General features: G+C 41.2%; 1 protein-coding gene across 1 annotated transcript in view; it reads right to left on the bottom strand.

Moving 5' to 3' along the window:
- LOC120870051 (24-hydroxycholesterol 7-alpha-hydroxylase) overlaps nucleotides 1–13356 on the bottom strand; it is an 85943-nt gene that overhangs the window by 64151 nt on the left and 8436 nt on the right. Inside the window, exons 2-5 of the mRNA XM_040249527.1 lie at nucleotides 10613–10748; nucleotides 7803–7977; nucleotides 4558–4707; nucleotides 3555–3648 (exon numbers count right to left, since the gene is read on the bottom strand). Of these exons, the coding sequence (XP_040105461.1) occupies nucleotides 3555–3648; nucleotides 4558–4707; nucleotides 7803–7977; nucleotides 10613–10748 (555 nt within the window). The remainder of the gene's footprint in view (nucleotides 1–3554; nucleotides 3649–4557; nucleotides 4708–7802; nucleotides 7978–10612; nucleotides 10749–13356) is intronic.

Below are 13356 nucleotides of genomic sequence, written 5' to 3'. Positions count from 1 at the left end.
CTATATTTCATTCTCTTGATAGGCTATTTTGTAGCACAGTCTTTTTAAATAAAAACATTAGTTTATATATCTAGAATAACATGGGAGAAGTCATTCAAGTTAAAATATGATAAAATTATAATGTGGTAAGAGTATATATAATATTAAAAAAAAAAATCTTCTTCTAGTCTTTTGCTTAACTAGGCCATTGAGGGACTTCCCCGGTGGTCCACTGGCAAAGACTCTGTGCTCCCAATGCAGAGGCCCTGGGTTCAATCCCTGGTCAGGGAACTACAGCCCACATGCTGCCGCTAAGACTCGGTGCAGTCAAAAAAACCAAAAATACCCTAGGTCATTGAAATCCGCTTATACAGTAAAAGACAACAAAATCTTTTATTTTCTTCTTAGCCCATGTTTTTAAAAAAATTGTTGGTATAAAGACATAAACTCTGTGTGAACACTGCTGGAGGAAAACAGAAACAAATTTTTTTTTTTGAAAAGTTAAAAATTCCCTAATTGTTTATTCCCAGTACCACTACCACAATTTACAGGGCAATCCCGGGGACGGAGGAGCCTGGTGGGCTGCCGTCTTTGGGGTCGCAGAGTCACACACGACTGAAGCGACTTAGCAGCAGCAGCATACCTGATGTAATGAAAAGAAAAAGACAAAGCTACAACAGATAAAAGACCTCAGGAATGTAACGTCTAATTGACATTACATTGCATTAATCAATAGCTGCACTTTTTGCAAACTGTGGGTATAAAAGTCCGGAACAGAAGGGTTTCCTGTTTAAGCTGCAGTAACTTTTCCAACTATGGATCATCGTTCCTTCTGTGGCAGATTTTTACAGTTTCTCTAATGCATTTGGGACAACTGTCTCAAAGTAACCTGCAGCTTTCCTGACAACTCCTCGCTCTCTGCCAGCTAAGAACTGTAGCCCTTCACTTCTGAGTTTTTGGAATTTCCTGCTACCATATCCACCACTTCCACCACCAGATCCATAACCACCACCATAGGGACTGCCTGAGCTTCTTCCACCAAAACTGGCCCCTTTCATGGGTCCATAATTTGATTGCTGTTGTCCCTTATAATTTCCAAAATCATTATAGTTTCCACCACCACCATAGTTACCACCGAAATGCCCTCCTTCATCATAACCATCATATCCTCCACCACGACCACCATATCCACCACCTTGGTTTCCATATCCTGGTCCACCACCGCCATAGCCTCCTCTACTACTATAACCAGGACCACCGGCACAGGTGCCACCATCACCTCCAAATCCATTATATCCACCATCACCTCCTCCATAACTCTCTGCTGCCACCACCTCCATCACCATAGCCTCCTTTTCCACCAAAGTTTCCACCACAGCCAAAGTTACGTCCACCACCTCCAAAGTTTCCTCCATGACCCATAAAGTTGCCAGATCCACCTCCACAACCTCTTTGTCATCCAGCAGATTGCATCTCTTGTTTAGAAAGGGCCTTTTTAAAAAAATGAAGTCACACAGCTCATGAGTGTTCAAACTGAATTCGGTCCCAGCCATAGACACTGAATAAGCTTCACCAAAGTTCAAAATTGGTCTTTATTCAAAGAGGAAGTTCAAGTACTTATCATTAAAGTACCTCATTTCTTCAGAGTAAGAAAAATGAATGCTATTCTAGAATTACTGTCAGTGGGGAGTTTTAAGTGAAGTGAACTGAAAGTCGTTCAGTCATGTCTGACTCTTTGCTACCCCATGGACTATACAGTCCATGGAATTCTCCAGGCCAGAATACTGGAGTGCATAGCCTTTCCTGTCTCCAGGGGATTTTTCCCAATCCAGGGATCAAACCCAGGTCTCCCGCATTACACGTGGATTCTTTGCCAGCTGAGCCACAAGGGAATCCCGGGAAGTTTTAACTGGGGCATTAAAACCCCTGTTTTATAGGCTCCTAGATTACAGGTCTACTCGGGTCCAGCTTTTATACACATATGGTCTTGCCTCTAAATCCCAGAAAATAATGCAAAGAAAAATGTGTCTAGATCTGTTTGTAAAATAGAATTGGAGCCAAAGTTTGTCAGTGAAGGGCATCCCAGTCTAACTTCCTTTCCTTTTGGCTGTTGACTGTTTAATTCTGAATAATGTGTATATGGTGATTATATATTTTTTGTACTTTACTGTATTATTATTTTTTTAATTTAAGAAATAAAAGGGGATGTGATTTCCCCCCTTTTCTGTCTTTTCAGAAATGCCTTGCAGAATATAATGACAGCTTATGATATACAGCAAAGATTGTTTGCATTAAAGAATTTAATTCTCCAGCTGTCCTGGTACCTAGTCTAACTCTGTATCCCCTCTATTCAAGAGAGAGATCCCCAAACATTCACACATTCCTTTTTTTCCCTAAAGTGAACTTCCCTTCCAGGGTTAAGCAAAGTTGTTTAAAATAACACTTGCTATTGTTAACTAAAAGCAAATAAATAAAAATATTTGATATCATCTTTAAGTGCTAAAAGACAGGAAGTGATTTCTTCAGTGAGGATATCAATGATAAATTCTTACATAGTCTCTACTCTCTTCCAAGTGCTTTCCAAATATTAACTCACTGGATCCCACAACTCTGTGAAGTAGGTGACAAAACTTGAGACCAAGAGATTAGGCACCACATCCAAGGTCACAGAGCAGTGACTGGATTTGAATCCAGGCAGTTCAGGCCAAAAGGAAGCCCAGCCTCCAAGGGTGAGTCTGGAGAATCGGGTAGTTTTCCAAAGCTTCCAAGGATTCTAATGAGCGGTCAGGACTGAGAACCATGCATTAGCAAGCATCAGAACCATCTGGAAGGTGTATTACACCACAGATGGCTTGGCTCCCAGGGTTTCTGCCTGAGTGGTTCCCAGGTGATGTTGGTACCATCGGTCTAGGGACCACACGCGGAGAACAATAGATCCAGGTCACTTAGAAGGGTGAGTCCTGGTGCCTTGCTCCTTAAGTTTTATATCATACTACCTGGCTGCATTTGAGGAGAGAAACAATGAGTGGTGGTGAGCTCAGGGAAAAAAGTCAACTCTGCCAAGCTTTATTATCTTTGCCTAACTGGCTGTAACTCCCACCGGAGACTGTTGACACAAACAACTCTATAATCAATGGGTGTATGCTAAATCACTTCAATCATGTCCAACTGCTTTGTGACCCTATGGACCGTAGCCTGTCAAGCACCTCTGTCCATGGGATTCTCCAGGGAAGAATACTGCAGTGGGTTGCCATGCCCTCTTACAGGGGATTTTCCCAAACCAGAGATCGAACTGGCATCTCTTACATCTCCCTCATTGGCGGGCGGGTTCTTTACCACTGTGCCATCATAAATCAATTTAAAAAGAAACTCAGACTATTGCATTATCTTGTTATCTGTCGTCTCAGGTTTTCCTTTATGGAAAATAGGGTTAATTCCTCCCTCCCTGTTGTGAGGGTGTAATAATAAAATAACGTATGTAAACATCCAACACAGTGCATGGCAAAATGGTAGCTAACGCATTTCATGATTTTTAGCAACAACAACCACCACAAAAAAAGCTAAGGAATACTTACCGGGGAATTATCTTTTGCAGATTTGTATGTTTTTATATCTGGAATGTTTTTCTCAAAAAGTGCTAGAAGCCACTTTTTGGATTTTGACCAGTTTCTAGGTAAGAAAGAATATGTGTATAAATTAACTGAAAAGCACTCTAGGAGTAATAGATCACAGCAGAAAAGGGACACTGTCTATGGAATCTTAGTTCTCCAAATGTCTTCTTTTTCAGCGGGAACTTCATGAGAGGTCTTCCTTCATATTTATCAGTACCCAAGGAAAACTGAGGGGGCAAGGCAGCCACATTTTAGTGTCTTTTGCAAAGAAACGCTTGCATTCCTAAGGGACCAGTGCTGAATGAGAAAACAGGGCCTATGACTTGCTCAGCCTAAGTTTACTCTGGCTGTTGCCAGTCTTAGGAGGATGAAAAACTAGCACAGCGACCTGTGATTAGGTTAAATGAGGTAAAACAAACTAAGAGCAAAATTTTTAACCTTTTCTGACCAGTCATCAGTGTAGATGAACTGCCAATAAACTAAAAAAAAAAAAAAAAAAAAATCACATTACTTTCTAATCAAACCGTTTCATAAACTTTTATCTGAGCCAATCGTGAGAAATACAGTTGACCACAACTACTGTTGCCTCCGGGGAGAATATGGACAAAGTCTGATTCTGACCCAAGTCACACGTGATAATGCGGGAATGACTGGTAAGAGTAAGCTGGAGATGGCATAGCAGGGAAACGACATAGAGGTCTCAAAACAGACTCTTCATTTCGTTCTCATATTCTTCCCCTTCCTCTCTTGTTTCTGTTCCTCAAAATGAGACTAAAGAAATAATCCATCACGCTTCTTCAGTTTCTCCCTCAATTCACACACACACACCTAACTGGTCGTAAGAATTAGCTTCTGTCTCTTCCACGTAAACTGCTATTATATCTACTTAGAACAAAGAAAGGAGTGACAAATATTAATGGCTGAGGGGAGCTTGAAAAGGGAACTAATACAGGAAACAGCTGTCTACCTGAGGAGGCATTCTGGCAACTGGGACCCATATTCGAAACCTTCATCGTAAGCTTGAAAGTGCTGCTGAAACTCCCTGATTTTCCTCTCGTCTGTGTGAAACAGACCTTTTTTAAAGAGTATGTTCACTGTCACTGGGTAAAGCAGGTGCCTGCAAAGATAGAAACAGAAAAAATGTCAGAGCCAATGACCAAAGGAGAAAGGCACGGGATACAAGAAGCTATTACTGAACAGCTATATACTAGGGGTAGACAATCAAATGTGGGGCTGCCAAGGCTACAGAGGTAAAGAACCTGCCTACCAACGCAGGAGACATCAGAGACGCCAATTCGATTCCTGGGCTGGGAAGATCCCCTAGAAGAGGAAACGGCAACCCACTCCAGTATTCTTGCCTGGAGAATTCCACGGACAGAGAAGCCTGGTGGGCTAGAGTCCATGGGTAGCAAAGAGTCGGATACGACTCAAGAGACTTAGCATACACTCATGCACGCGATCATATGTGATAAATTTAGTGGAGGGAAGTCACTCTCAAGAGCTTTTAATATTTGGTTACCATGCTCAAGATAACTTGGGGGTAAAACTGTGGTCTTATTTATCTAAAGATTTTCAAATGCTTTCTAAGCAAGTATTGTTCGATCCTGATAAATGTGAGCTTAAAACTCTTAGGTGGTGTTTTAGGGGGGCTCTGAAGAGCTTTGGTACCATAGTTCTTTACATTTCAGCACAGAAAGAATTCAGCGAGAGGCAGAGTGATAGATAAGGAGTGATTTATTAGGGTAGGATGCTTGCGAGGCTTACGAGTAGTGGCTCAGAGGAGGCTACAACCCAAGAACTTACTGGGCTACAGTTTTACAATCAAAGGAAAAGTGGGGAAGTGGAGAAGACTTTCTGTTTCTTGAGCAGATGTCATGCTTCCATCATCAGTTCCTCCTGCTGGTTGGGCAGGGGAGTTTTCTTGTCCCTACATGGTCAAGCTACGTCCATAGATTATTGTTTTTTATGTGTACAGAGAGCATGTCCTAACTTACTGAGCTCACTGAGCTGGGTGAGGGTCTCACGCCACAATTGTTACATTGTTTTGGGGCATGTCTTGTGCCCCTGCGCATGGTTTTGTTGCTAAGCAAGCCTGCCTGGTTTCATGGTTAAGTAAATCTGTTTTCTTGAGTAATCATTAACTTACAGGGGACTCCCATGTTTTTTTCTACTTGCAATCCCCTAGTGGGATTAATTATTTAATTTGGTCCCTATACTCTGTCCTTATCAAGCTGATACACAGAAAAATTCAACACAATTTCAACAAGCATTTATTTTTAGCAAATAACAACAATAACTAAGATACTGCTCTTACCTTTAGATAGCAGCAAAAAAAATAACCAAAGAATCAACGGGAATATTAGTCACCAAATTCCTAATATCTCCCAGGAGCTTATGACTTTGAACCATACTGAAAATTCAAATGAAGTAGGGAGAAATGGAATATTTCCTGCCATATCAGTAAACAAAGGATGTCACAGTCATCAGCAACTATAGCCACCACTGATGGTGAGCTGGTGAGCCCTGAGGAAACTCAGGAAGGAAAAGAATACCTGTCATCTGGCAGCCCTCAGACTGCAGCCACTTCCTGCGGTGACCCCAGGAGCCTCAAGATGTGAAAACATGGGATATTAGCTCCAGAGAGCTGAGGTGCCTATCAAATGAATGATTTCAGTGAGCCCAGACTCTTGCATATTCCCAAACATAGAAAAGTGCTAAATTCCTGAGATATATGCTTTTCTTTGATTAATAAACATCTTCTGATAGATGTTCAGACTACCTGTCCTTTGTTGCAAAACTTCTATATGAACTGGCTGCTGGTCTCACCTTTTCAGAGCAGTTCTCTCAGGGTAACTTGAGATGCTGAAGTTGAAGTTTTAGGGCTTGAAATCCTAAAAATTCCCACCAAACAAAACATAACTCTCAGCTTCTAGGTTGTGAATATTTCTGAAGTCTACGGTATCGGTCATCAGTAAGTTTTCCCTCAAGTGAATAAAACTACTGTGGAATACTTATGTAAAAGAATATCAAAGATTATGTTCTAGGTTAGTAACACTAAGTGCTGTTTCTTCCATTTTTGTTTGCCATCTCTCCTTTACAGAAAATTCTCAGGATCTCCTTCTGTCACAATTTCAAAGTTATTCAAGAATTTATTTTGTTTTGTTGTATATATTAGACATGTCAAAAGTTTGTTTGGTTGGTTGTTTTCATTTTTATTTTTTCTGTCTCTATTTCTAGACTTCTAACAAAATAGTAAATGTTGTTGTGCTTTATGAGTCTGAACAGTTGAATCCTGCCTCCAGTATCAGGGCATCCCCCTGAGATGGAAAAGTGCCTCACTGGTAACTTCAATTTACCAAATCTCCCTGCACGTGGTGGGGATTTTTCACATGGCTCCCGTGCTCAGCCCTGATATTTGTCAAAAAGCTCCAGAACAGAACTGAGCACTACATGGCTCCCCATACTGTCCTTTCCTATCTCACTGTCTCAGCATCTCTGCTGTCAGAGGACTCTGGGCTCAGTCCTGAGGCCCATGGTGGCTTTGTCTCAGGCACCTTGTGAAGTCTCACAAACATCTCCTGGAACCTTGTCCTCTACTTTGCAATTCTCTCCTCTCCCCTCTCCTCTCAATGTCCTCTTGTTCTAATAATCACAAATTGCAGTGAATGCTTTATCAAAATTCTGATGGATACATGATAATTATATGAAGGAAACCCATGTAGAGCATACAAAATTGTAAGGAATGACTAAGAAGAAATTATTATATATGTGCTAAAATGATTGTATTGGTTTGCTTTTACGTGCCTGCTAAGTTGCTTCAGTTGTGTCTGACTCTTTGTGACCCCATGGACTGTAGCCTTCCAGGCTCCTCTGTCCATGGGATTCTCCAGGCAAGAATACTGGAGTGGGTTACGATGCCCCCTCCAGGGGATCTTCCCAACCCAGAGATTGAACCCATCTCTTACATCTCCTGCACTGGCAGGCGGGTTCTTTACCACTAGCGCCACCTGGGATCTATTGGTTTGTTTGCTTAACTTCAAACTGAAGTACTAAATGAAAACTGCCCGTTAATTAGAATTTAAAAGATCAACAGAATTTTTTAATTGCTTAGGAAGGTATAATCCACCACATTGTACTTCAGGTCCAACATATAGGCTTCAAACTTTCTTATTCCAAAAAAAAAAAAACAAAAATAACAAGGCATCGATTTACCTCATAAACTTGTTCAGGTCTGTGGTCCCGTGAGTACCTAAATTCTGCAACTGTTCCTGTAATTCTTCAGTCAATTGTCCAGTGAATTTGTATAGGTTGAGAATCCCCATTTTCCCTTTCACCGTGATATAAAGTTTCTCGTGCAGTTTTAAAAAGATATTCTTTGCAATGGATGCTATAAACAGAGAAAACACTTTTCAAAAGAAGCAACCACTTCTTGAAGTAAAGAGTCAGTATGTCTCGATCAGCAGGAACTAGAGCCAAAGGTGAAGAATCAACACAGACTGTGCGATGGCGAAAGCTTTAACAAAGTTTGCAAGGCTTTCTCCCCTCTTTGCAGCTCTCCAGTGGTATTTCCAGTGTCTTCGCCCTCCAAATACATATTCCAGGTAAAACATACTCTTTTTTACATTGCACCATCTTCATGAACTGTTCTATCTGCTCAGAATGTTATCTATTTTTGACAACCAACCCTCACTTCCCTTACACACCTATAAGATAAACATTTCTCCTTCTGACTTGTTTTCTCCTTTAAGTGTCTTAAATATTGTCTCCACCAGCAGGATCTTCCTAACTCCATGAATAGCTTTGGCCCCACTGTTTCCTCCCCCCATTTTTTTTTTGGACTTTTTTTTTTTTAACGTGGATCATTTTTAGTCTTTATTGAATGTATTGCAATATTGTTTTGGTTTTATGTTTTGGTTTTTTGGCCATGAGGCATGTGGGATATTAGCACCCAGACCAGGAATCAAACCTGCATCCCTCGGATTGGAAGGTGAACGCTTAACCACTGGACCCCAGGGAAGTCCCCACACTCTTCCATTGTTCCCTTTATCTTAGTGTTCACGCTCCTTTCATGACATACCTGGTCTGGTCTGGGGGTTAAAGAGTATGAATTTTTGAACACATTATTCCTTTATGTTTTTCTTTAACCCTCTTTAATTATCTTTGAAATGTTTTTTTTTAAAGCTAATTTTTAATTTTATATTTCATCATCCTATTACATGTAGGTTACATTTCACATAAGTTAATGAAAAATAATTTGTAAATTTCTCAAATATGTATCATCTCTGTGGTAGAGGTATATTTAAAAGGAATGGGAAGCTGGCTCATGAGTAAATATTATGATATTTTATCTGTTAAATAGAAATATTTAAACATGAAAGTCCTCCAGGTGGGGCAGAGCTGAAAAAAAAAAAAAGTGATCATTTCAATATACCTCTGATAGGTAAGTTGGTATATTTTTCTGAAGGAATATGTGAATTTACAGATCAAGAATCTTCCAAGTATTTATATATCTTTGATCTGGAATGCCACAGTCTAAATATCAAGAAGCATTAAAGAGTCAAAAAATGAAATCGATATCTTGTGATTTTTCATGCAAGCAACAAAAAATAATAATCATGTTATTGATCACTAACAGCCTCGAAAACAAACTTTCCTGTCTTAATGGCAAGAAATGCATAAAAGAAGCTATAGGAAAATGAACCTAAGAAAGAAGCAAAAAAAGGAAGCCAAGAGAAAGAAAGATGTTAGAAGCAAGCACAGGCATTGTGAAAGCAGAGAAAAGAACCAGGTGCGAAATGAACCATCTCTGTATTCCTGGGAAGACAAATGGCCTTAGCATGCATGTTCACATCCTGGGGAGAAATAAAGGCAGATAGTCACACTGAAAGTATGCTGGTTGAGTCCAGCAGTCTCTGAGGATGAAGAAAGAAAGGGCACCAATTATATGAAGCCAAGCCCCACTCACCTTAATAACTCTGTGGACTATGTCAGGAAATGCCACAGTAAAGAGCTTACTGGGGCTTCCTTGGTGGATCAGGGGTTAAGAATCTGCCTTCCAATGCACGGGACGTGGGTTTGATCCCTGGTCAGGGAACTAAGATCCCTCATGGTGGTGATGGTGGTGAAGTCGCTCAGTCATGTCCGACTCTTTGTGACCCCGTGGACTGTAGCCTACCAGGCTCCTCCGTCCATGGGATTTTACAGGCAAGAATACTGGAGTGGGTTGCCCTTTCCTTCTCCAGGGGATCTTCCCAACCCAGGGATCGAACCCAGGTCTCCCGCATTGGAGGCAGACGCTTTAACCTCTGAGCCACCAGGGAAGACAAGATACTGCGGTGTAACTAAAGGCACACACTGCAACTAGGGAGCTGATGCCACAAAGAGAAGCTCTCCTGCACTGCAAAAAAGACGGAGCACAGCCAAAATAAAGGAGCGGGGCTCACTAAGTGGTGCAACATGAGAACAAACAAAGAGCGACAGCCTGTAAAACATATGCACAGCAGCATAACAGAGTCAGTGACATCTTGGGGGCTGTTAATAGGATATAAATTCCAATATTTTCCAAGTAAACGTCAGTGAGGTGACCTTATCTTTTACACATGCCTTGTGGAGATCTTAACGTATGACATTGCCAATAATTCATTTTTAGGGCTTGGTTCGGATGGTAAAGAATCCACCTGCAATACAGAAGACCTGCCTTTGACTCCTGGGGTGGGAAGATTTCCCCTGGAGAAGGGAATGGCTACCACCTCAATATTCTTGCCTGGAAAAATCCATGAACAGAGGAGCCTGGCAGGCTATAGTCCATGGGGCCACAAAGAGTTGCCACAACTGAGCGACTAAGCACACAATTTGTTTTTCAAAGGCCAAACTCATCACAAACTCTCTTCTATCCCTACTCTAGAATAAAATAATGGGTCTGCCTCATTTTTGATAGAGGAGTGAAGATGTGCTTGCTATCTAAAACCGCTCTTGGGATTCCATGTTGTATTTCAAATGGACTATCTGAAAATACTGTTTACCTGTATGATAGATGGGATTTTGCACTGCTAGTTCAAAATTTACTTCTTTGGATTTTAGAAACACATTAATTCCTTCTTCTTCAGTAACAAAGGTCATTCGGGTGCCCATAACAATGACTGTAAATACTGGTCCATACTGAAAGAAAACACATAAGTAGAGATCAGATTAGGAAGCATTTCTAATAGATAAGTTACTGGACATGGGTTATTCTTAAGACAGAGTTCCTCAAGAACCCCAACACTGAAATTACAGTCAAGATAAAAACTATTAAGATTACATATAATGTATGTGTGCTCAGTTGCATCTGAATCTTTGTGACCCCATGGACTATAACCTGCCAGGCTCCTCTGTCCACGGAATTTTCCAGGCAAGAATAGTGGAGTGGCTTTCCATTTCCTAGTAATTAGTTATAAATTTTGATTGATGGAGTGAAATTTAATTATATAAATCCTAATTTATTCTGTCATAATATTTTACCTTCCTTTTGATCGTATTTTTATTTGTTTCCACCTTCCATTCTGGTAGTAGGAAATAATACTTAGAAATAATGGCTAGATATTAGGTTAAACACTATGCTATCCCAACACTGTTTCCAAGATACCTGGAGGGTTATAAGCAACCTATGGCTGAACTTTGTTCACGAAAAAGATAAACTGCTGACTGATTTCACCATCAATCCCTGGTCACTCAACAATGTCTACGATAGAAAGTTCTGTAGTATTCATTTTCTCCCTTTCCAAAATGACTCACCTGTTCCCCCTGCCCAACCCTCTCTACTCTGAGTGTTCCTGCTTTGTAACTCACTGGGGAAAAATGAGCACTCTCAGCTTCTCACCACCAGGGCAAAGGATTGTACCCATTTGTACCCATTCTCCATGCTCCCCCTCCAGTTAACAGATGGAGGGTCCTGCCCCTGGGACATGCCTACCCTCCTTCACTTGTGATATGGATTCCATAGTCTCTCTTTGTTCTTCATGGATACCTTCTCTCATACACCTTCAGTTGTGCCTTTTCTATCAGATCACTCCTGCTGCTGCTGCTGCTGCTAAGTCACTTCAGTCGTGACCGACTCTGTGCGACCCCATAGACGGCAGCCCACCAGGCTCCCCCGTCCCTGGGATTCTCCAGGCAAGAACACTGGAGTGGGTTGCCATTTCCTTCTCCAGTGGATGAAAGTGAAAAGTGAAAGTGAAGTCGCTCAGTCATTTCTGACTCTTAGCGACCCCATGGACTGCAGCCCACCAGGCTCCTCCATCCATGGGATTTTCCAGGCAAGAGTACTGGAGTGGGGTGCCATCGTCTTCTCCACAGATCACTCCTGGGAGCCTACAAACATCCTCTAGTGCAGAGTTTGGCTTCAAGAGTCCACAATTTTACTGGGAGTAAAAGATATCATTATTTTCACTGGCCTCTAATTATAATTTAACATTTTCTTCAATTATGAGTGGAGGCAATAAACTACAATCTTCCCCACAACTCTAACCTCAAAAGAGCTTAACTGTTCCAACTGTACTTTTTTAGATTTGGTGTCTATTTGCCATCCATTCATCACAGGATCAATTACATTAGCTACATTTTCTTTTTTCTTTTTCTATTCAAATGACGACTCTTAAATTCTCTTGAATGTTCTCTAGAATACATTTAAATAACCAGAGGTAAAATACAAAGGGTTGACTAAGATGTATTTTTATTTTCTTAGAATATTCAAAATGAACACATTTAAACACAAACCAATCTCATATTTCAAAAGAAAAGGACAGGCAGCACAAATGGAGAAGAGGAACCATTGCATTAAGAATATTTTCATTGTTTTTAAGCCATAAAAGTCTTTTAAATTCCGAAAAAGCATTTTATAGCTTCTATCCAAAATTTACAGGAGTCCCAAACTGATATGATTCTTTTGTCTTCCTGAGCTATGTTTTCTCATTCATGATGTTCAGCTTTGGAGGCCTCACATTGTTGTTGTTGAGTTGCTAAGTCAAGTCCAACTCTTCTGCAACCCCATGTATGTAGCCTGCCAGGCTCCTCTGTCCATGGGACTCTCCAGGCAAGAATACTGTAGTGGGTAGCCATTTCTTTCTCCAGGGGATCTTCCCGACCCAGGGATCGAACTGGCTTCTCCTGCACTGGCAGGCAGCTTCCTTACCACTGAACCACCAGGGAAGCCCAGCGGCCTCACTACTGGGTAGAAATGGCCCTCTCAGAGCTAGCTGATAATTAGAGAGAACAAAGGATTCAGCCAACCAGGAACATACCTTTCATATGGAAGTCAACCCATCTTGAGTCTATATTATCAACCCCTTCCTGGTCTAACTCTGACACACCAAGCCAATATGATCCCAGAAAAAGTCACCGGGCATCTGGAGACCAACCCTAGAGCTCAAAGCCCCAAGAAATTCTTCAGGGTCGTCAGTCCTAAATTGTCTACCCTGCCTTGCCTTGCTTTCCCGAGGAAACTCCAACAAATGCTGTGCATGGGGCTTTTTCTTGTTCCATCTTCTGCATCTTGACTGACAGAGTTTTTTCCACTGTGGCCCTGCATAGCACACAGTGACCCTTGCCTTGGACCCATGAGTATTATAACCTTCTTCCTTCAAAGCCTCATTCTCATTTCCTCCTGTGGCCACACTGACTTTCCCGCACCACATTCAACGTGTCTATTTTTGGAACCACCACCCATACTTTTATATCCCATTATAGTAAATTGATGCTTTCAAATTGTGGTGCTGGAGAAAACTCCTAA

This window comes from Oryx dammah, unplaced genomic scaffold, assembly GCF_014754425.2.
Source record: "Oryx dammah isolate SB20612 unplaced genomic scaffold, SCBI_Odam_1.1 HiC_scaffold_11, whole genome shotgun sequence".
NCBI classification, from domain to species: Eukaryota; Metazoa; Chordata; class Mammalia; order Artiodactyla; family Bovidae; genus Oryx; species Oryx dammah.
Note: the sequence above shows the minus strand (reverse complement) of the source record. Positions and strands in the feature narration are given on the sequence as shown.